This window comes from Larimichthys crocea, chromosome VI, assembly GCF_000972845.2.
Source record: "Larimichthys crocea isolate SSNF chromosome VI, L_crocea_2.0, whole genome shotgun sequence".
In the NCBI taxonomy this organism is placed as follows: domain Eukaryota; kingdom Metazoa; phylum Chordata; class Actinopteri; family Sciaenidae; genus Larimichthys; species Larimichthys crocea.
The window spans coordinates 13,654,879-13,679,613 of NC_040016.1; the positions used below are offsets into that span (position 1 = coordinate 13,654,879).

Below are 24,735 nucleotides of genomic sequence, written 5' to 3' on the forward strand. Positions count from 1 at the left end.
TTCTTGACTAATCGATTAACTGAATAATGGTCAACTTGATGCAAGTTTAGGAAGTTTAATGCATCATATTTTATGAACTTGTTTTAAATGTGAAGTTGTTATTAGTAAAGTAACTAGTAATTATAGCTGTCAAATGATTATAATGTAGTGAAAAGTTCAATATTTCCCTCTGAACTATACTGTACAAGTACAAAGGGGCATGCTCAAGTAAAGTACATGTATCTCAAAACTGTATTTAAGTACAGTACTACTAAATATGCTGAGTTACATTCCATCACTAGAGTGGGTTAGTCAGTAGGGAGCTTTCCTTTCAACCAGAGGAATTTCTTGAGGAAGACGTTTAATCCTCTCCAGCTCCAGTGATTTGGATTTGTAACAGTGTCTGTGTAGCTGTGCAGCCTGATCCAAATACCTTTAAAAAGAGATCAGCATTTACATGTAATTTCAGCACTTAGTCATGTTATTTTGATGACACATTTATCTTCAGCATGAAACCACTTCACAACAAATAACATTTAAAGCAGAAACTTTATTTTGTCACATCATTTAAATGTTCTTTTATTAATATGGGTAAGATTAATGAAGCAATTCATAAAATTAGTAAAAAATGACTACAAAACATATTCTTGACAAGGTCATCTGCCTTCCAGTTGACTTTATTTCAACATTTTGTCTTCATGTCAGCATTTTTTTAAAGCCTTGCTGCATCTGATAAGTGCTTTTGTCAGGCTGCATATCAGAGCCCTCTTCAGCTGCAGAAAGACTGCCACTGTTGAGGCAAGGCGACTAGCATTAACTAAAATGACAGAGGCCCTCTTCATACGCCCTCTACATCATCTTCACTTTCCTTTTTATAAACCTCTCATCAGCCTCCCTCTTTCTCTCTCTCTCTCTCTCTCTCTCTCTCTCTCTCTCTTTCTTTGTGTCTTACTCACCCTATCTCTCTCTCTCAAATCCCTCTTCCACTTAATTTTTTCCAATTTACTCCGCTTCCCCCACTTCCTCTTTTCTCGCTGCCTTCCTCCATCCGTTAGTCTCTTAGGCATCTTGCAGTCACATAGTCAGGCATGTGAGGTGACGACTTATGTAATCTGCTCTCTCCATAAAGGGTCTCTCTGTCGATTTTTTTATTGTGTCTGTCTCTCTGTCTGTCTGTCTGTCATTTTACAGTGATGCTAAGGTCCATATATAGATGCTAATGTACACGTTACTGTTAAAAGTTTTTCTTAATATATGATGTTGTGATGACATTAAACAATAAAATGACTTTAAGGGGCAATGTGAAGGATTTAGTGGCATCTAGCAGTGTAGTTGTGGACTGTAACCACCTCGTTTCACCCTCTCTTCCCTAAATCTTACACACTGGACCTAAATAATTAACTATTGTATTTGGAGATACACACAGAATTTCTCTCTTATCCTGGTTTATTAGATATTATGCTGAACAATGATGAGTTGTGAATTATTTTTTACAGCTGAAACACTCTTAATCCATTCTGAGTAGGCAGAAATAGTGAGGTGTTAGCATATTTGATAATTCTATCCCAGTAAATAACTAACACTGTGGAGCTGGGCAATATTCAGTCAAATCCGAGTGTATAGATAGCAGAGAGGCTCATCATGCAAGTCTATCCATCCTAAAATTCAATTTATATTCCTCCATTATACCTCAGAAAAACTTGGTCTGAATGAGAACTAGCTGATTGGGGAGTTAAGGTATTTTATCAAGTAATGTATATTTTATGTGATATTTTGAATTGTCAGTAAACGCATTGCAAGATTGCATTTACATTTCATATCTTTTTAGCCAGTAGCATATCTTTATTAGAGATGTTTTGTCATTAAAACTAATTAAAAGACTAAATGTGATGAGGATGTTAAAGTCACACCTTAAATATGATATATGAAAAAAAAAAAAACGTCTGTATTTATGTACTGCGATTAATCTGCTTGTTGGCTGAGATGCAACTACAAAATGTTAATTTCTACTGAGCATCTGACTCAATTTTCATTGTCTAAGACTGTCACTGTGCACAATGTAAATGTGTCTGTGAGTGTGTGTGTGTGTGTATGTGTGTCTCTGTGTGGGTGCCCTCATGGTGGATAGACTTGAACCCAGGAGCAGTCCTGGAATAGACAGACTCACTCATCTGTTTCTAATGAAGAATAATGCACTGCACTGGACACAGACAAATGCCTTGCACTCTCACACACATGCACGCACGCACACACACACACATACACAAGTACACAGGCATGACAAACATGCATAATTATTGGTACAAACACACATGCACCTCCAACACTTTCCCATGGCTGTACACTGCAAAATCCTGCAGGCCTTGTAACAGTTTCTGGGCTTTATTAGTGCACAGTTCCACACATACAAAAATTATCTCAAAGTATGCACATCCACAGACAGGGCAGTGTGATTGTTTCATGTTTTGTTTCTTTATATACATTATTCTAAATGTAACTTTTTATATTCAATGCATATATTCCACTGGGTTAGATCTTAGTTCTATTGTGACTGTATGTATGTACATATTCTACCTCTTTTCTACTTTAAAAGAACATCATCAGTATGTTTAGTGACCCAGTTGATAAATGACAACTTTCAGTTCAGCATTGTCATTGTGTTGAGAGGGTGCTGGGAAATCATAAAAACATGTTGCAATGGTTTTAAAAATCAAAATAGCTTTGATCAATAGCAACCAAATAAAACAAAGAATAGTTAACTTGTCAGAAAATCTTAATTGTTTCATCTTCATCACGCAAGAGTGACAATTTGCTGCAAACAGTCGGTGTTGTATTAGCTAGTTTTTGTTTTGCTGTTGTATATGTCAACATCAAAGCAGAGAGAATACTTGATTTGTTAGTGCTGATGGCACTCGCCTGCCACTGACTCTCATTCACTGTCATGCAATTGCTGGCAGGCTGAAATGTGTTTTCAAGCGAAGAGTCTGCAGTTCTGAGCTCAGTAGTACGCTGCATGTCAAATGCCACTGATAAAGCCATATATGAGGAGTCTCTGGAGGGGAAGCATGGTGACACTGTGACACATGTATACAGCAAAATGACACCACGAGATAGCAGTGTTAATGATTTTCGACTGGTATTATAATTGCCACTAAAAAAAAACCCTCTATATATTACATACATTTTTTATGTTCTAATTTTCTCAAACTGATATCTAAGCATATAAAACATCAAAATGCATTTGAATGTAATTTTGTAAGATGTGGGATTAACCTATAAGTTAAATAGACAAAGCCCAAGTTAAAGTGACAGTTATACAGTAGCAGTCACTTGGAAGAATCATTAGGCTGTGTCAACATTTTCTTACAGTAATAATTTGTTTCTTTTATCAATAGCAAAATACATAAAAGTAGGTGAACAATACATTACAAATAAGGCATGCAGGAAGGTTTACCATGAACAGGGGGAATCGTTTTTGATTTGCCCAAATAAGTTTCATGTTGGGGACTGATCACTGGGGTGTTTATTTGAATCATTGTACAATATGAAATGGAAAATAAAAATCTATACATGTGTCATATGTGCAACGGGACTTTTGAGCGGTTTAGTGGTAACCTCTTAATCTGAGAAGAAAATCTCCAACATTAGGGTTACGTACTGTAAGTGGAATAAAGGCAAAGAAGTACCAACCTTCCTTCTGGCAGTTGCTTGGTTACAAGAATTATTACAGTATGTTATTTAGTGATCTAGTGATTTAAGTGAAGTACACTTAAAGTGGGTTCTACAGTAATGTCTAATGCAGTTGTACTAAGAGAACACAAAGAAATTAAGAAATTATTTTATTTTGGCTGTTTTTACTTTTGGACATCTGAAGCATCATTGTTTTAACTTTGGTTTGGTTTAATTTCCCTCATTTAATATTTCAAAAATTTTGCATTGCACTCACAAGTTTCTTCTTCTTCCTAGCTAAAACCTGTCATCTACATGTATACCTACTCAACTGTCGAGATGAGGAATGGGCTACAGGTTGGGTAAGCTCACTTCTCTCTAATTCCACACGCCATTTTTATTTCATTTTCCAGCTAGTAGTCTTCAGGCCCAACCAATGCTGACTCATGTGACATCATTTAAGGAAATTTATGAGTCATTATAGGCTTTATACATCCATTTTTCACATGAGCAGCAGAACTCCCCAAGACCTGTAAATGGTGTAAAAGTGTAAAATCTGTGGAATTACCCTGTAAGTCTACAGCATCTTTGTAAAAACACATTGTTACATAAGACAATGCTAATACTACATTGGAGTTTCTCTTTTGATATGCATGCTTGCTATCTTTCCCAGTCTGTCTTACATACTTTCTTTCTCATGCACTCACATAAATACAGGGTCCAATGTATATAATTGCCCAGTTTCAAGAGCCAATGACCTTCTACATGTTTTCCAGTCACACAGATTTGTAAAGCTTGAGCGTCCTGGGGCTAAGAGTCATTATCACACACAGAACTACACAGTATGCGAGAAAGAGAGATGGTTAGAGAGAGAGAGAGAGAGAGAGAGAGACGTTATCTGTGCAATTCCAAGCCCTGTCCATCATGTGGCAGTGTGCAGCTTCTTAGGAGCTGCTGTCACAATGGAGCAGAGCCAGTCAAAGTCAGCCTAATCCCTCACACACACACACACACACACACACACACACACACGCACACACACACACACACTCGCAGATATGTCTGGGCTTTATCTCTGTGTGCAGCTTGAAGCTTACAGCCTGCTTCCCCCCCTGCGTTCTCCTGCTCCTCTCTCTTTGATGCCTCTCTGGAAACACAGGACCTGCTAATGGAGACAAGGAAAAGGCTTCTCACTACACTGCCTTCTTGTCATTCATGCCAATTCATTACAGTAATGTTTGAAAAGGAGGCGGAAAAGGAAAGAAAAAACAAAACAGATTTGCTGTGTATGTTTTTTCTTTGCATTTGCAAAAAAAAAAAAAACGTTTTGGTGGAGCACTGTGACAAATGACAGTAGAACATAACAAATTTTATTGATGTTTGAAGACTTGCCAAAGAAGAGACTGAAGAATGGAGCAGTTTCTTTGTCTGCATACAGTATAAGCGAAGAAGAAGTGATTATCTTTAGGGCATTTATTGAGAAATTTAGTCCCATTCTTCTTTCTATTTCCCTGCCTCCTTCTCTTACTCTTTTTTCTCTGTTCTATTTCTCTTTTCTTTCTTTATGAGACATTGAACTATAATTAACATAATATGTGAATTTACTTCCACATCTCAGCTGCAAACTAAAAATCCACAAGACAAATATTTTTTAAAACATATCACCCCCCACACACAAACTCACACACACAAACACTTGGTTTCTTCCTGTCACACACTCAGAGTCAGTGATCCTTACTGAGCAATCAAATTCATCTTTGTTCTCCAGATTGACAGTTTGATTTATTGTGTTTTGTTGTGTGGCTGTTTGAACCCAGATCTTGGCTGCGAGAAAAGAAGGAAACACTCAATTATTACCTTTTATGGCTTTATTCAACTTCCACAATGGTGCTGTCATACTGAAATGGCACCCCTGTGCTATTCAGCACAGTGCTCATCATATTTTATGTTGACTGTTTATCATAACAATGAGGAAGATGACAGATTTTCGATTATCCAAATGTGATTTTTGACCTTGTGTTAACCAGGAAAAGAAAATATCAACATGTTTTGAATAGCAGGGGAGAGGAATTATAAGATTCAGCTGGAGTGTGATGTGTTAGTAAGCAAAGCAAAGTTATTGAATGTGTTGCTTCTGTGTGAACTATTCAGAAGTTTAAAGCATGGTTACTGTACAGTACATAGTTTGATATAGACGCACACTACTGAAGACAGGATAAAATGTGTGAGAGGAGACTGCCGGGTAGTTAGTCATTTAGAACAAGACCAATGACCTGTTCTGACATGAAGTGAACAGCACAAGTTTATCATGAAAAATAACTGGTTCACAGACCCACTAATCACCAATGCCAAGACATAAAACCTCACCATGTGAATGAAAACAAGCGTTTTGGGAGTCATGTGAATGCCTTAGAACAGTGTTTCTCAATCCTGGTCCTGGGGAAAAGTGCCCTGCATGTTTTAGATGTTTCCTCCTCCTCCACACCTGATTCAAATGAGTGGCTCAGGCCACTGCAGAGCTTGATGACGAGCTGATCATTTGAATCAGGTGTGGTGGAGGAGGAAACATCTAAAACATGCAGGGCAGTGGTCCTTGAGGACCAGGATTGAGAAACACTGCCTTAGAATATAGGCGAGTAGGGTCAGCGAGTTGAACTGAATGTAAGAAGTGCTTTCATTTGAGATACTTTACACACATTTTATTGATAACATTTGTACTATGTATTTTACTGTGGTATTTCTACTTTTACTTTAGTAAAGGACCTGAATACTTATTCTGCCCATTTAAAACCAGCTACAGTTTGGTGGTTAGCATAATTTTCTTCAAACTTCAAACTATATAATAGTTTTCCTTAGGGTAGATCTCCCTCTTAATGTCTGGGTGATGAGTCAATTCCTGGCATGCATCACATCCCCTAATGATGTAAGGGCTTAGGACACTGGTTGGATAAATTGTTAATTTTAAAGAGAAGACAATGAGATATTCTTTCTGCAGGCAGACTTCCTTCAAGATAAACAGGAACAGAAGTGACAGCTATCCTGCAGGTCAGGGAGCAAAGGGGTAAAATTATGTCCTGACCTTAATACTTTCAAAATAATTTGTTGGTCAGCATGGCCTTAGGTCAGCAACAACATTATTCCCCACTACAGGAGTGTAGGAGAGGCAATAGTGTCAGAATGGAAAACAAAGGAACATCATCATAAAGGTGTTTTTGAGACTCAGGACAACAACTAACAATATGGATTTTAGCTGCTAGCCAACTTCTACAAACTTTAAAAAAAAAAGACTCTTAGTATAACACACAGCATGCTGTAAACAATAATGTTATGTGAGTGTTGTTTGAGTAATACAATGTGTGTTCACCTCAAACCTGCGCTGCATCACTTTGCTTTCTGTCTGCTTATTTTGCCTCCGCTTTCCTTTGATACCAGCAGATGTGTGAGCGCATATAGACACATGTAACATACATACTTTGCGAGGGTCAAACACAACTGTGGAGCACACTTATAGGCTTATAAAATGCTGGAGGTTGTTATGTAGCATTTTAAAATATATTTATAATATTGATGCATAAATGTTAGGCAAATAAGTAGTGACTGGGTCACTATAAAGACAGCATTGACTCATTGCTTAAAAGCCTTTAAAACCTGTGTTGGATATTATCAGCATGTATAGAAACATATGACATACAACATGTAACTTACATTATAGGCCACTGAAATTTCTTTGTTTCTTGGTTGTAAATGCTAAAGAAAAAAGTTATTTACTATTTTCTATTCTATGCACATACTGAAGATCCTCATGCTCAGTGACTGCAGTTTGAAACTGTAATCAGTGAAATCAGCTGCTATAGTGTTGGCTGGAATGAAAACCAGCAGATTCCTGTGCCTCAATGATTGAAAACCACTGGCATTATGTACGGTACTGTGTGCCTGTTTTTCTTTTTTCATTAATGACTATTCTGATGTTTCTGGAAACCGGTACATACATTGGTTAGTTAATCCAATGACACAATGACTTAAATCATGCTCTGTGTGAACACATCATGAGACTTACCAAATGAGAAAAAACATAATTCTTTCTGGGCTGACCTTTAATTTATTTTATTGCACAAGAATTGCAAGCAAAGTTCAAACATGTTTTGGTAACTGTTTTTGTTCATTTGTCTTGTGAACTAGGCTGTATAGATAATTGTAGAAATATTGTGGAAATATTGTTGAAATCAAAATATCATAAATCATCTACCTACCTTAAAAGTCCATGCCCTCAAATCACACAGGCCTACATAAAACAAAAACAGCTTTCATTGTAGAGCTTGAATGACAGTGTGAGACATCGATTAAAATCACATTTCTGTGATGACTACATTAGTGCATTAACCTATCATTTTTAATTTTAAAGCTCAGGATGTCAGTGTTGAACTAACAATGCTGAGGTTTAACTAAATGTGAGTCACCAGACGAATAGTGAGATGAATGGGTAACAGACAAAAACCTTTTGTTTTATACCTGATTGTAAAATATGGCTTAATGTAGCATTACTTATTAAAGCATTGTGAGAACCTGACAATTCCATGATCGATCTGCCATATGCTCAATATTCCCAGGCAGAACTAATTTTCCTTAAATAAATAATGGCAATCTATTCACATAAAGTTATAATAATGCTGTCATTGGTGACCTACCTTTATGGTGGTAAACCATTAATCATACAGCTTGAGAGGAGAGCAGCAACCTGCTATAGACCAAAGGAGGCCATTCAGACGGGGCACCAGGGGAGCCCCTGTCTCTCTCTGAAACAATAACACACATTACTAAATGCTGGGCTGGGAGAAGGTAACCTCACTGAAGTGCATAGGGATTTGTTTGTGTGGACTGTGGTAGCATGCTGGCCCATTTGATACACAAAGGACTAGTTTGAAAGTGACAGATTAATTGCTGGTTTCTGTTCAACCATGAATTCACAAGAGTTTCTGCACCCATGGGTGGTGGAAGTGAAAGTTTCCAATTAATCAAACATGAGCTGTGGAAGGCAATGAAGACAATATTAGAATTATTGTAAATTCAATAAAGAAAAGGCAGTGATTTCAGAGCATGAGAACTGTGTGAACTAATTTTGCCATGGTTGCAGCATGACCCATATAATATTGGTTTATCTGTATTGGTCCTGTATCTACAGAACAGCTATTGAATGGAATGATGTGACATATTTTCAAGAACACCATTATCTCCAGAGAATACATGGCAAACATTTGTGATTTCGATATCACCAAAGTGATCCTCTGACTCTAACCTAGGCCTAGTTATTATTATGTCAAAGCACTTTCACTTCAAAGCATAACAGAGTATATATAGGCAGACAGAGTCCAACAGGATCAGACCCAGTTTAGACACAGTCAAACAGAGTCAAGTACGGTCAAGTACACGAGTCAATAAGCACATCTGAAAAAGCAAACAAAGCGAGAAAGGCAGGAATAAGCGGATTACCAACAGCACAGGTAGGGGCAATGTCTTTATCAAAAAACCTCCTGTCCGTCTTGTGTGGAACAAGTCAGGCTGCAAAAGCCTTAAACATCAAGAAGATCACTGGATCAGAGCACTAGCGGCCTCACACAGGACACTACAGACTATGTATGCTCTGGTGCACAGGATCACAGTTAGCTGTGATTCCAGAAGAACCAGAGTTAGATGTGATTGTTGAAGACATCAGCACACATGTCCCCCAGCCCATCAATACCCCACAGCAGGCTCCAATATCAAAACCCACCAATCCAGCAGAGGCTTTCTTTCAGCAGACCGGGGTAAAGATGATAGCAGTCACTGAGATCGACTTAATGGAAGACAAGTGTGGAGTGTGGAAGTGTGGAGATCATTAAACTAGAAAGTGAGCAAGCAGCTTTGCTTAAAGAGGTGGAGCAACCTAGGGAAATGCTCCAAACTCAGAGAACTCTGCAAGCTCAAGAAGAATCAGAATATCAGACCAGGGTCGAGACCCTTCAGCTTGAGATATCCAAAACAGAGACCTCTGACAATGAGGTTCATGTACTCAGCAGAGCAGAAGCTAGTTCATGCTACATATCGGAGCTATAGTTTCTGCTATCGTCAAACATAGTTACAACTCTCTGTGCATTGGCCGGGAATCGAAACCAGGCCTCCTGTGTGGAAGGCAAGAATTCTACCACTGAACCACCAATGCTTAATGAGCTGCCTTTTGTGGGTGGCCACACCCATGTTTCGGGCCTCCATGCGCAGGGAAAACGATCTTGACAAACCAGGAAATGTCTCAACAACTATTGGATGAAGTCATGAAATTGGGTGCACACGTCCGTGTACCCCACTGAATGAGTTGCAATCTTCAGTGCCCCATGAACCCGTCAAATGCGGACTGACGTGCGGGAAAGTTGAAGACACTTTTGGTATTTGGCCAGTTCCAAGTCCACATGTGCCATTCATTTTCAGTCAGAAGCGGGACTCCACATACAGGACAAGTTTGTCCATGTACTCAGCAGAGCAGAGGCTAGTTCATGCTACATAGCGGAGCGATGTCGCGATAGCTTCTGCTATCGCTTTGGATAAAAGCGTCTGCTAAATGCAATGTAATGTAATGTAGTTAAAACTCTCTGTGCATTGGCCGGGAATCGAAACCCGGCCTCCCGCGTGACAGGCGAGAATTGTACCACTGAACCACCAATGCTTGATGAGCATACTTTTTTGGGTGGCCACGCCCACTTTTCTGGCCTCCATGCGCACGGGAAACCAGGAAATGTCTCAACAACTATTGGATGAATTGTCATGAAATTGGGTGCACACGTCCGTGTACCCCACTGAATGAGTTGCAATCTTCAGTGCCCCATGAACCCGTCAAATGCGGACTGACGTGCGGGCAAGTTGAAGACACTTTTGGTATTTGGCCAGTTCCAAGTCCACATGTACCTCTGTGTAGTGGCGCACGCTTACGGGGATGCTGCTTATGCCCAGCTCTGTATAGTGTAAGGTTGGTTTTGGACATAGTGCCGTACTTGTTGCCAGTTATTGCAATTTCAATGTTAGCTTCTCGTTTTGGGCAAGATTGAAATGACTGCTCAGAAAATGCAACCATCTAAAAAAAGAAGTCAAGATGGTCGTGTGGTCTAAGGCGTGGTGTTGCGTGTCCCGGAGTCCCGCTTCTGACTGAACCTGGGCCCTGTTGCTGGAAAAATGGACCAGTTCGAGGAAAGTAGTGTGTGCCATTCATTTTCAGTCAGAATCAGGACTCCACATACAGGACAAGTTTGTCCATGTACTCAGCAGAGCAGAGGCTAGTTCATGCTACATAGCGGAGCGATGTCGCGATAGCTTCTGCTATCGTCGTGGATGTAGTTAAAACTCTCTGTGCATTGGCCGGGAATCGAACCCGGGCCTCCCGCGTGGCAGGCGAGAATTCTACCACTGAACCACCAATGCTTGATGAGCTGCCTTTTTTGGGTGGCCACGCCCACTTTTCTGGCCTCCATACGCACGGGAAACCAGGAAATGTCTCAACAACTATTGGATTAATTGTCATGAAATTGGGTGCACACGTCCGTGTACCCCACTGAATGAGTTGCAATCTTCAGTGCCCCATGAACCCGTCAAATGCGGACTGACGTGCGGGCAAGTTGAAGACACTTTTGGTATTTGGCCAGTTCCAAGTCCACATGTACCTCTGTGTAGTGGCGCACGCTTACGGGGATGCTGCTTATGCCCAGCTCTGTATAGTGTAAGGTTGGTTTTGGACATAGTGCCGTACTTGTTGCCAGTTATTGCAATTTCAATGTTAGCTTCTCGTTTTGGGCAAGATTGAAATGACTGCTCAGAAAATGCAACCATCTAAAAAAAGAAGTTATTGCAATTTCAATGTTAGCTTCTCGTTTTGGGCAAGATTGAAATGACTGCTCAGAAAATGCAACCATCTAAAAAAAGAAGTCAAGATGGTTTTGTGGTCTAAGGCGTGGTGTTGCGTGTCCCGGAGTCCCGCTTCTGACTGAACCTGGGCCCTGTTGCTGGAAAAATGGACTCAGTTTGAGGAAAGCAGTGTGTGCCATTCATTTTCAGTCAGAAGCGGGACTCCACATACAGCACAAGTTTGTCCATGTACTCAGCAGAGCAGAGGCTAGTTCATGCTACATAGCGGAGCGATGTCGCGATAGCTTCTGCTATCGTCGGATGTAGTTAAACTCTCTGTGCATTGGCCGGGAATCGAACCCGGGCCTCCCGCGTGGCAGGCGAGAATTCTACCACTGAACCACCAATGCTTGATGAGCTGCTTTTTTTGGGTGGCCACGCCCACTTTTCTGGCCTCCATGCGCACGGGAAACAGGGAACTGTCTCAACAACTATTGGATTAATTGTCATGAAATTGGGTGCACACGTCCATGTACCCCACTGAATGAGTTGCAATCTTCAGTGCCCCATGAACCCGTCAAATGCGGACTGATGTGCAGGCAAGTTGAAGACACTTTTGGTATTTGGCCAGTTCCAAGTCCCCATGTACCTCTGTGTAATGGCGCACGCTTACGGGGATGCTGCTTATGCCCAGCTCTGTATAGTGTAAGGTTGGTTTTGGACATAGTGCCGTACTTGTTGCCAGTTATTGCAATTTCAATGTTAGCTTCTCGTTTTGGGCAAGATTGAAATGACTGCTCAGAAAATGCAACCATCTGAAAAAAAGAAGTCAAGATGGTCGTGTGGTCTAAGGCGTGGTGTTGCGTGTCCCGGAGTCCCGCTTCTGACTGAACCTGGGCCCTGTTGCTGGAAAAATGGACTCAGTTTGAGGAAAGCAGTGTGTGCCATTCATTTTCAGTCAGAAGCGGGACTCCACATACAGCACAAGTTTGTCCATGTACTCAGCAGAGCAGAGGCTAGTTCATGCTACATAGCGGAGCGATGTCGCGATAGCTTCTGCTATCGTCGGATGTAGTTAAAACTCTCTGTGCATTGGCCGGGAATCGAACCCGGGCCTCCCGCGACGTGACCGTGAATTGTTTAGCTAAACGCCCCTAAACCGTTTCCCATTCATTCTCTATGGTAGTGCTAAACCACTACGGATGTAATGCGCCCTCCGGCCACTGTCGCCTTTTGGCGCTGTAACAGTTTCAGCCCCCGCTCACAGAATGAATGAAGACTCAGTGACGGGAGAAGAGCAGCAGTAACACACCCACTCTGTGCAGCGCATTTGTTTCATTCAACAAAGGTAAGTGACTTTTATACGAAGAACTAAATAAAAACAATAGATAAGATATGATATGACATTTGATAATGTCTATGTAATACTGGAGTTTTGCACTTTGTATGACGTGACAGCGGCTTCTCTCTCTCTTCGCTAACGAAACGGTAAACTTGTCAGTAACGTTAGATACGCAAGACTTTTATTTCTTACTTACTCCAGTTTAACTATCATCACTGTCATTAAGTAACACACTGTGTAGGCTTATATGTAAAGAAACGATGCATGGCATACCGCTGATAGACGTTGATATGAGGTCTATTTAATATTGTATAATTAATGGATTAATATATATCGTGATTTCGGTCTAAACTTAGACTAGACGTCTAATAGACGTCTAATGCTCAGTGGGATGTGGGGTAGCAGTATGATATAGATGATATATATGTCAGTATAGTACTGAAACAGTACAGTAACGGGGGAAGGAGGGTGGGGGTGGGGTGGGGTGAAGTAGGGTTCAGGGCAACTTGAAAGGAGTTTGTGTGAGCACTCTTTGACTGTTTCAAGTCCCCCATAACACCTCAAACACCTGCTTAGGTGACAAATAAGGGAGGACTCTCAACTGTTTCAAGCAACCCCCCCACCCCTCCCTGATTTTAATTGTTTTTAGTTATCAAATTACATTATTACATAATTACACATAACATACATGTCTAATATGTACATCTAATATGTTTTTTCCTCATATGTCACAGGTCAACATGGAAAAAAAGTTCAGTTTTTTCCCTGGGAAGATCAGCGTGGTTTTCCGTAAGGGACCTAGAGGGTATCTCCGCCAGGATCCAAGTGATGCAGCTAAGTTGCTGAAGGACAACTCTTCTCTGCAGGACAAGTCTGCACCTCTGAAGGAGGACACAGTCAAACAAAATGCCCTGACTGTGATCCGCCAGAGAGGAGGGGACGTCTCAGACAGGACAGAGGTGCTGGGGGAATACATCCTGCAGTTTGGAAAGTACAAGGGGAAGTCATTTCGGTGGCTTTTAGAAAATGATGTTGGCTACACAGTCTACCTCCTCAAACACAGAGAGAAAGAAGAGGCTGCAGGAGTGTGTACAACAGAGGGGCACAAGAAGGCCAGCTTGTTGTCTTTTGTGGATTATGCCCGCAGCTTTGAAGAAATCATATCTCTCCTGCGTTTTCAATCAGAAAAGCCCACATCTCAAGCAGCTTCTGAGGACGATCAGCTGGTTGGCTTTGGCACTCGTGCCAAGAGCACCTGGCAGGAGGTGTGGGAGAACAGGGCTGATGGCTATGCAGCCTTCATCATGAGGGCTAAGTGTTTTTCAGGGTCTCAGATGCACAAACTACAGCAGTATCTGATGAAGAAAGAGTCAGCGTCTCTCCCCTCTCCACCAGTTCTTGCCTCAAGTGCACATGATGAACCCATTAGTAGGTTTTTTCAGTATACATGAAATGTCTTTTTTTAATACCTGTATTACTTTCGAAATACATCTCACTTGTGTATTACTAAATAAGCATATTTTCAGAACCCTAATTCTTTTTGTTGGTGTCACAGTGATGGAAGATGACGAGGAGCTGGAGAAAGCAATGCAGAGCATATCGCCCGCCAAGGAACTACAGTCCTGTAAGTGTATTTTTGCTTGATTTTTTTTAAGTGAACATTCAAAATACTTTGGGTCAAAAGGTGTTATTGAATGCGAGTCTGCTAAACTATTGAATCTTTTTGTCTATTGCCAGCTGCTACTCTGTCATCATCTTCTGTACCAGGACGAGCTACAAGAATGAAAACAGGTTTTGTGAAAGTTCACGTGTCATATGGAGCCACAATGAATTGCTCTCCAAAATGGAGCCATGAATTAAACTGTGTGTTTTCTGTGTTCTGGCCACGTTCTGGCCAATACCTGTTCATATTGAGCCACAATGAATTGTTCTCCAAAATGGAGCCATGAATTAAACTGTGTGTTTTCTGTGTTCTGGCCACGTTCTGGCCATGTTCTAATGTTTGCATGCTAATTTTCCTACTAACAAATAGACTTCATGAATTGAATTCCTCAACGGTGAGGGTAAGTACCCATTTTTTTTCTTCATGCTGTCACACCGCGGTGAGGTTTGTCCTGTCTTGGGGTTTTTGTCTCGTTACTTCCTGTTTTATTTTGAAATCTAACTCTCCTCTCGTTTCAGGTCACTTGCCCTTCCTCATGTGTCACCGGTCTGATTGTCTCACCTGATCCCTGATCATTTCCACCTGTTACCCATTTCCCTCATGTGTATTTAGTCTGTGTCTTCCCTTTGTCTTGTGCCAAAGTGTTTCGTCTTGTCCGTGCACCTAAGCCCTCATAGTCACAGTCCGTTTGCCGAAAGAAAGAAATTGTTTTTGCCACGTAAGTTGTTGTCTTCTTCCTCTTTTAAGAGCGATTTTTTGTTGATTAATCTTTTCTAAGTTTAGTGTTCTATTTTTGTTTTCTGTTGTTACAGTTTTTGTCCTCCCGCTTGTGGAGTGTTTTTTTTGTTAGAGAGCCTTAGATATTAGTAGAGCCCCTGTTTAGGTGAGCCTTTTTCTTTGATCCCATTTGGTTTTCCTCCTTCGGGAGCGTTTTATGTTTATTATCTAGTGTTTTATTTTCCTCCCTGTGAGAGTTTCATTTCTAGAATAGTCTTCTGTTTTTCTTGTTTGTATGTAATCTTGTTCCCTCCCTTTAATGTGATTTTGCCTCTTGGGGAGTGGGAAGTGTTATGCCCTGTCATATTAGCCAGGTCACTTAAGAATAGACACAGTTTCATAGCCCTTTCATTTCATCACTCTTCTAAGAAGATCTCGACTTCAATAAAGTGTGCTTAATTGTTATATCCTCTGCGTCTGAGTCCTCCTTCCTGTCCTGGTCTGATACATGCATGTTATTTAAAGTTGGAAAAATCATATTGCTTCTCCTGCAAAGATTAATAAAGGCTAAAGAAAATTATCATAATTAAGCATAAATCCACACAAAATTGTGTGTATGAATAAAATTTATTACAATTATTATATTAAAATATTACCATCACATTTATATAAGATCCACCCCTTGGGTTTATATTGCGCCTTTACCAAGATAATTGATTATTGACTGTTTTCTTTGTTGCTAACTGACATAACAATGTCTGTTTTAGCACCATCTGCTTCACTGTCAAGACCACCTGCTGACACCAAAAGGAAACTGTACGAGCCACAGAGTAATGGTAATTGCAATTTAACTTGTTTCGTCATCTGCAATACATTCATGTTACTCTCATTAAAGTATTTGTACTTATGTCATGCAGTAATATCAGTTTCTTTCAGTCATTTACGGATGAATGCTTGTGTTACTGGTTGTTTGTCTGTGCTAGTAGTCCCCCCCAGGCCTACAGTGAAGAAATCTGTGCCCCTTCCACCTGAGCTGCAGTTTCTGGCGAAAGAGCTTGCTATTCCCCAGCAAACCGAAGGGACTGTCTCAGCACCAGGTATGTATGATGGCCTAATTTTCAATATTCAGTTTGACTTTCTCCCCAAAATAAATCCTCAAGACTGTTACACATAGGAATAAAATTAAACAATAAATACAGTAAAGTAAATTTTCAGGAACCCTGCCACCTTCTGCTCATACACCTGAACCACCACACAGTAAGAACTTTTTCTTAAGTGTTACTGTGCCTCAGAATAGTCTATATCAAACAGTCTATAATAAGGAGAATAAAACTTATAAATCCCACAAATTAACTTTTTCATTCGGTTGTTGGTGTTGTTCCCCCACCGAGACTCAGACCAGCACCTCAGACAACTGTAGTACGATTTTTTTTTATTATTTTTTTTATCATCTTTAATTAAAAAAAAAAAAAATCTCCTTTAAATTACTACATGTCACTAATTCTGTATTTGTTTTTTTTTCTTGTTCCCACAGTTGGGTCTTATGCTTGTGGTGCCACACCAGCAGAGAGACCAGCACCTGAAACACCTGAGACCCCAGACAGTAAGAGTTTTTCTTATTATATACTGCTCTAAATATGTTGCTACCTGATAATATTAAAAATGTGTGAAATACATGTCACTAATTAGGTTTTTGGTTTTTATCCTTTGGCCACAGTTGGGTCTTCTGTTTTTGGTGCCCCACCGTAACAGAGACAAGACCAGGACATAAGCAACTGGACCTGTTCGCATCATAAAAAAGTGTTGATGAGGACAGAGCCCAGTCTCTTGGACTGTGGCCTGGGTTATCACATGATCAAGCCAGGAAATGCTCTTTCATTATGGCGTTTCCCTCCACAACCAGAGCTCATAGACACTGTTTCTGAACTCCCATCCTGCAATTTCTTTCAGCTGCACCCATTTTTTATCTGGAAACCAGAGAGTGATGTCATGGTGAGACTCAGAAACAATTATATACTCCCATGTCTTCATGGTTGTCTAAAGCCAGACGTAGTCTCAGCTGGTGTGGGTAGGCCTCAGTACTACATCTTTTTCTCATGTCTTCGCTGCAGGACATGCCAGAGGGTCTGGTTTGCTGATAGTCCTCGATGGCTGGATAAACTGCCAAAGAGGTTTGCAAACATGGTGCCAGCGTTCCTGACGTAACAAAAAAGCATCTGCAAGTCTGCTTCATGAGCTAGCCCACTGGCAAGTCACCTTTCGACATGGCGAAACAGGTGAATGAGCTGATGCACCTCAAGTATGAACAAGCACATCTGTCATACCTTCACAGCATTCAGAACATCTGGGATGCTGAGGCGGGGGCTTATGGGCAGAAAACACTAAGTCACCTTGTGAGGAAGGATGTCATGCCACAGTCTTTTGGAAGTTATGATGATGCAGATGGATGGTGTGGAGTCTCTGTCTCTGCTCACTACCTGACTGACTGCCTCATTGACAAGTAACCAGCGCCAACAGTCAGCCATAACATTGCTCATGCAGGGAACTTTTGGACAGGTCTTGCGGTCTGACCACACCAGGAAGGTGGCGCGAAAAGTAACTTTATCCTCTGGCACTATGTCAAGTTATGCAGTAATGAACGAAAACTGGATGATTTCCTCATGGGTGATGGTGCAGTCTGAGGCAGAGAAGTCCCTTGAACCCATGTTCCCAGGGGTTAGCCAAGCGGTAACAGCGATGCAGGAGTGGAGAAAGCTAATTACCACTGGTAGTAGGTGAGAACTATCTGCATCCCTTTTTACTGTCTATAACATGCGTAATATTTATATAATATATAAAAAATATTTTTACACTAATAAGTTCCTCTTTTCTTGTTTTAGGGATTCGTGGCGGCATTCAGAATTCCGACCTCACCAAGGAGAGCACCTAAAGGGGATGCCTGGAAGACCACAGGCAGTATTGTCCGCCGAGGCCAATGCTGGGACTCTGGAGAACACCTGCATCCCGTACACAGTACAATGCCAAACATTGTGGTCAGGTTGGATTTGTTCCACTGTATGCAGCGTTTTCACACACGGGTGCCTGCCTTTTCTGTGGTGGATCAGGGGGACTTGCAGAAGCTCAAGGAGCGTATCAGTTCTGTGGAATTCAGCCACCTTCTCCAACAAAACAGCACATCCGAGAGCACGGTAGGACAGAATTCCACTGCAACAGAACCTGGTCGACAGTGTGGAAAAAGTCCTTCAACCATTTCCACCTGACCACAGACCCAAATGATGTACCACTGGTTCAAAAACCATCTATGTTGAAAAAAACGGCCATTGCAAAGGGTCCACTTCCATGGGTGCCTCAGTGATCCTGTGGTTACAGAGGGAATTTTATATAGATTGGAGGAACTCTAAGCTCTAATAGTTCCCGGGAGAAGTTGCAAAAGTCCCCCTCGGATGATCCAGTCAGAGGGACCTCAAGCAAGAGGGGTATCATTTTCTACCAGGCCCGTGGATCACTGGTACCCAAGTGTCCCTGCGAATTGTTCCAGGCCCAGGCATGACAGGGGGGACGGTGGACTATCAAGGCTCTGGACCTTAAGCAGCCAGATGTAATCCTCCCACCTGTGTTGATCCTTGCTTAACTGGATGAACTCTGCCTTCAAAAGGTGATGGAAAGGAAAAGTACCCGACACTTCAATCTCTGACAGGGACACAGGAGAGGGGTTTGGTCTGAGTACAGACAGCCAGGATGCTGTCCAGTTCACTTAATTGAAGCAAACAAGGGGTGCAAAGGAGGAGGCTTCATCTGTGTTGTGCCCCCCCCCCCCCCCCCCATTACAACACCATCAAGGAACCCACTGCTACCGCTGCATCCCAGCTCCCCCAACCTGCTCTTACAACAGATGGTTGTCTCAAGGAAGCATGGGACCTCCAGCTAAAATGGGTAAGTAAAATACTTTTTCTTCTGCTGAACTACTGGCACTACGAGCGCTGGACATCAGCAATGAAAGGAGGCCTGGACAATCAGCAATGAAGGAGGCAATCAACAGACTTCTTAACAAGCACCATGGCTAAAAGGACAGCCAAAGCTTGTGGATCAAGACTATGCAGCTTGTCATCAGTCGGCACAGACCCAACAGTTACTTCACGCCATAACAAAAACACCCACATAATTCAATAACAAAATACCTGGCCAAACAGGTAAAACACAAGCTCGTCACGGAACACTAGTGCAGAAAAGCTTTTGGAGACAGAAAAACTGTGGCAAAATTTAACTGAGGGGAATGAGACTGTCCATGTCCCAGTTCTAGAATACCACCAGCGATTGTTAATCCAGTCTCACATCCCACAGGCCCCTGTAAAGCCTTAAACAAGGAGAAGGTGTTAGGGGTGAGAGAATAGCACCCCAAATCCGAGGCCATGGTTTCTCAGCCGGAAAAGGGGTGAGTGCAGCCTCCGGGTTGGGGATGAGATCCTGCTCAAGTAGAGGAGTTCAAGTAGCTCGGGTCTTGTTCACAATGAGGGAAGGATGGAACGGGAGATCACCGGGCGGATCGGTGGGTGCTTCTGCAGTGATGCAGACTCTGCACCCGTCCCGTGTGTGGTGAAGAAGGAGCTGAGCCGATCCTTGGGGTCCCCCTGGGGGAGAGCTGGATGAAGTGGCCGGGAGAGGGAAGTCTGGACTCCCTTCTGAAGCTGCTGCCACCCACGACCGCGAAACGACTAAAGCGGAAGAAGATGAACGAACGAACAAGCAGAAAGGCAGAGATAAAGTGGATTACCAACAGCTTTATTGAAAAGCCTCTGTCTGTCTTGTGCGGAACAAGTCTGCAGACTTGAACCGTGAAATGGAGCAGACAGCTCAAAGTGAGTCTGTGGACCAGAAAACAAGTAAAAAAAAAAAAAAAAAAAAAGTAATTGAACGTGTTCATCATGTTGCCCATAAGAGTTTCACTACATAAATGTACAGTTGTCCCTCGCTATAACGCGGTTCACTTTTCACAGACTCGCTGTTTTCCATATTTTTTGTGTGTAATTTTGCATGTTTTTTTTTTACAGCGTACTGTAACATATGAACGCACATTTGTGTTTCTGCATCCTAAATTGGCTAGGGAGAACCGCACGTTTTCTGCGTCCTGATTAACTAAAGGCCAATCACAACCGGACGCGGAACGGAACGGCACCGCCGCGGTCACCTTAGCAAATAGAAAGCCAGTTTAGTCAATGAGAGCACTCACACAGGGCGCGGCTCAGAAGCGGCTCTCCGGCCACGGTGCGAGCTTTCCGCAGGATTTCAATTTTTTTTTTCCGCGAGCTCGCTAAACCTCGTAAATTTCAACAGAGCACTGCACCAGACAGGAAATCTGACACACGAATCAACTAATAAACTTCTGTCTCCCCTTTCAAAATAACACAAACGCAGTTCATGTAGCTTTTTACAAACTTCACATCACATCAAGTGTTACGCTATGACCGGTGGCACCAGGTGATCAAAGTCGATCAAAGGGTCTCAACGAGAGATTAAATTGTTGAATGGACAAACACCACAATCATTTATGACACGCAGATGCTTTTATAAATCTCCTCCACGTCGGGAGAAAGCAAGTCAGCTGTTTGTTGTTGTTGTTTTTCTTTATACACAGTTTTATCACGGGGTCACTCGGGTACGCGGGTAGGTTCCGGATTTTGCGTGCTAATCAGCGGCGGCTCACTCGCTGCCGTGTCCCATTCGATACGCGCCAGGTCGGACGTATCCGTGCCACGCGTCGTGCAGGAAGTCCTCTGCCCAGCTTTCGAGGCCGTTCCGCTCCTGTGTGAGTCCCGTGTAAGGGAGTACTGTACAAAATGCGTGGTAAAAAGTGTATAAAAGTGTGTGGGTTAGGAGTTTTACAGCCTTAAAACATGTAAAATAATTGTAAAACTTACTTTCTTGGCTTGCGGGTTATTTTAGAAACGATCCACCGCGATAAACGAGGGACACCTAACAATTTAGAAGATCAGGTCAGATCATGGTATTTAGTTGACAATTTCAAAACATTTCAACAGAAACTACAGGGAAAACTACCCATATAGAAACATTTCTAATACGAATACAAACAAGAAATGATTAAAAAAAACAATTTGTAAGTATTTTTGCCCAAAATCTACAAAACAACCTGCAGATAAAGCAAAGGAGTTGGTGAGGCTGAACACGTGTGCAATGAGGCACCACCATGTAAAATTAAAATAGATCACGGTGTGTCAAAGATGTGGCCCACAGTCCACCATCCGCCTTGCCTAGCTTTTTCATACCGGCCCGTGGCCCACCATTTTAATAATAATTTTTATTTTAAAAAAATTACTGTCGCGCCAGTTACTAACACGCAGCATGTGTGAGCCCTATGGCTAACTAGAAGAGGGCACTAGATGAAGGTTGTTCTTTTAAGAGCAGTTGTAGCAGACATCAATCTTGACACCCGCGGGAAAATGGTGCTGTCGAAAAGAGAAAGAGTGGACATTGAGTGTCAGACTCCAGGAAAAATGACTAATTTGTATTTTTTTCACAGAGATGAGGTGGATCCCTCACATGGCCCATGTCAGTAGGTCTGGACTGCTCCTTATTGTGGCTCTATGTCTATGTTTATAGAGCCTTAATGATGGGACATTGATGATATTTCATTTTAGTTATGGTATTTTAAGGACAAACTCAACAAACAATCACACTGGAAACCCTCTTAAATACGCTGTTGAGGCGGACCACCAATTACGGCCTGGACATACCTAGCAATAGAATATCCAGGCAGTTTGTTGAGTGTTTACGACCAGGCTGTATTGTTAAGTCTGTTAACAGCATGGCAAAACACTCTCCATCCCTAACCACTCATGTGCTGACTTGCTCTCCTTCTGAGAGAGAAGAAACCTTCTTATTGATCGGATCCCCATATCTTCCCCACTAATGCACACATCTGATTTATACAAAACACAACCTCATCCCAATCTAGCCCATACATTAAAAAATACCACCATTTTTCCACACCCCCACTAATCACCAACTTGGATGCACCCCGGAACTTATAAATATTGGCACCCATTTGCCTGGGGAAGCCTCTTTTGCCCCGCCAACCCCTGGAGACAAAGGGGTCTTGTGGTAGACAGGTCAACACTCATTCCCAATATACTAAAAACACACCCCAATTGCACAACATATATAGATTGATTATCATCATTATGTCAATTTAGCATTGACTAACAAATGCACAATAAATCTCATGCTTCTTTTCAGGTGGAACCATGTGGGCCATCACCAGAAAACTCTACCAGCACAGATAAGATTTAAAAGGACAATAAATTATACAAACAATTAGTGTGAACCTGATATGTATTATCAAAAAGTGTGGCAAAGTATGCCATGTGCACAGGTGTGCAACCCAATTACAAGTGCACTGCTTTACACAAGTGCCTGTGCAATTATGAAGTGCAGTGATTCGGTTAGTGCGGATTAAGCCGCATGGTGCAAAGTTTTTTCCCCAACGCCATCTCAACTCCCAGGGAACGAGTCCTCCTTGTTACATATGCCAAAGTCTTTAATTTAATCATTTTCGCACTGGTAGTCCGTAACTTTTATTTGTTCTTAATCTAACTCACACTTTGTTGGGCACTAGATCATTTTTTGCCTGTGTTTTTTTGTAACTATATATTTATCGTTGATCGTTAATCCATTTCTACGTGTCTTAATATAAAAGTGACTCTTATATATTTCAAAGAACTCATCTTATGTATTTCTTGTAGTAAGGCTTCATCTGATCATCTGTATAACTCACGATATTATAAACTTTTCTACTTGTTTCAGTCTTCTTGTTTTGATATTTTTTCCACAACTTTCTCCCTAAGTAATTTTTTATATCTTGTATTTGCCCCGTTCTACATTTGGTGAATTGTGTATTCAATGAACAAAGACAGATACCGTATGAACGAACTGTGTGGGTATGCTCCTCCACAGCCTGAGGCCTATCACGTGACAATGAACAAACTGCTAAACTACTGCTCCTCTCACAGCCCCGTTCAATCTAAGCTGTTTGTGATTACTGCTCGTCACACAGCCTGAGGGGGCCATGCAGCTTGCCGAGTGGCCATGCAGTAGTGCCTAGTGGCGGAGGGAACGTACTGCATCAAAATGAACAATCAATCACTGAGACTATTGTTCATATTGACAATAACGTTCACGACTGACACCACTAAAAGCATGTCAGAAGAAGAAAATCTACTAGAGACCAAGCATACTGTCCCATATAAGAAGAATTAGTTTGCATCTCTCATCATGTTCATAATCTTCTCTGATTGAAGCATATTGTGGATATTTTCTTCTGGACAGAATATTATGAAGTTAAGGTAAAACTAACATCATGACGCCTGCCCAACCAGAACAGCTAACAGCAAGGGAACCGCGTTCTCAATAACCACGCTCCCATGCTTCCCGTTACAGATTAATGAACAGAGTGTCAAGCAGCACTTCATTTAATTTTGCCTGAAAAATAGAATTAAGCAGTAATAGATAAACACAGGAACTTGGTCTTACCTCATTGCTTGCACTTGAACTGTTTGTTTTATATGGAAACATTAAATGGGTTTAACTCTTTGCTGAAAGGTCATGAGTAGAGGTCCAAAGATGGCTATCTGAATGATGTTCTAGCAACCTTCGGGACCCTCTGCCCCTCTTCTGAAACATATAGTTCATTTACCTAATTTAAGTACACACAGTTCAGCAAGCTTGAGAATCCTTTGTGTTTTGCGTATGAGGTATGTCCTTGCTTTCTCTCCCTCCGTGTCACATACGAACACACATTCGGAAGACGATGTTTACTTCAGTCATGACAACTCCGTAGTACCTGTAGTGCAATAAATACGTGAGTTATGGATAATTAACATTACCTGCACTGGCTGTGTGTTTTATCACAAGGCTACATCAGTGAGGTAGCCTAGCTGAAATGGCGGTGCTTGATGTATTTACTATCTATATTTTTAGTTTAAGCTAGTCAACAAACAAACAGTCATGAGCAATGTGAAAGGAATGATAAAACAGCACAAAAGGTAAGAAAATCGCCGTTCTGCTGCGTGACGTTGTGGACGCCCTTTAAGTCTGTATTATTAGGAGTATAATAACTGGCTACTAAGTTTAGCTGACTTACCTATCATGGACTCTGTTTTAATGAGGAAGAGTGTTGGAGTTGAAAGAACGGTAAAAAAATAATAAAGGTCTTACATGGTTGTCCAGAAATGGGAAGTATGTCAAGCCTTTTATTTGTGTGCAAAAAATTAAACAGCCAAGCAACGTGCCCTTGTGGTATGCCACAAAAAAAAAAAAAAAAAAAAAAACACACATTATGGCAGTATGACAAAAAAGTGTTAGCTTGCCATCAGGCTAGGCAGGTTACAAGGCTTCCTGGAGCCGACCCAACTGCTGCAATCCCATAGAGAAAACTCTCTAGGAGGGTATTAAGGTTGTAGCTGAGCTTCCAGGCATATAGTTTTTGAAA

The 24,735-nt window shown here is 41.5% G+C and overlaps 1 protein-coding gene and 4 non-coding genes across 5 annotated transcripts; 1 reads left to right on the forward strand and 4 right to left on the reverse strand.

Annotated features, from left to right (window-relative positions):
- Positions 1–9,773: 9,773 nt before the first annotated feature.
- On the reverse strand, positions 9,774–9,844 carry trnag-ucc (transfer RNA glycine (anticodon UCC)). Its single transcript has one exon. It is a non-coding gene; the product is annotated as a tRNA-Gly (tRNA).
- Positions 9,845–10,271: 427 nt separating this feature from the next.
- trnad-guc (transfer RNA aspartic acid (anticodon GUC)) lies at positions 10,272–10,342 on the reverse strand. Its single transcript has one exon. It is a non-coding gene; the product is annotated as a tRNA-Asp (tRNA).
- A 678-nt stretch (positions 10,343–11,020) lies between these two features.
- trnag-gcc (transfer RNA glycine (anticodon GCC)) lies at positions 11,021–11,091 on the reverse strand. The gene has a single exon. It is a non-coding gene; the product is annotated as a tRNA-Gly (tRNA).
- Positions 11,092–11,850: 759 nt separating this feature from the next.
- Positions 11,851–11,921, reverse strand: trnag-gcc (transfer RNA glycine (anticodon GCC)). Its single transcript has one exon. It is a non-coding gene; the product is annotated as a tRNA-Gly (tRNA).
- Positions 11,922–13,397: 1,476 nt separating this feature from the next.
- LOC109138466 (uncharacterized) lies at positions 13,398–15,406 on the forward strand. The gene is made up of 3 exons (XM_027278909.1): positions 13,398–14,281; positions 14,409–14,477; positions 14,591–15,406. The coding sequence occupies exons 1-3, from the start codon at positions 13,564–13,566 to the stop codon at positions 14,800–14,802; spliced, it is 999 nt and encodes a 332-aa protein (XP_027134710.1). The 5' UTR covers positions 13,398–13,563; the 3' UTR covers positions 14,803–15,406.
- The last annotated feature ends 9,329 nt before the right edge of the window (positions 15,407–24,735 follow it).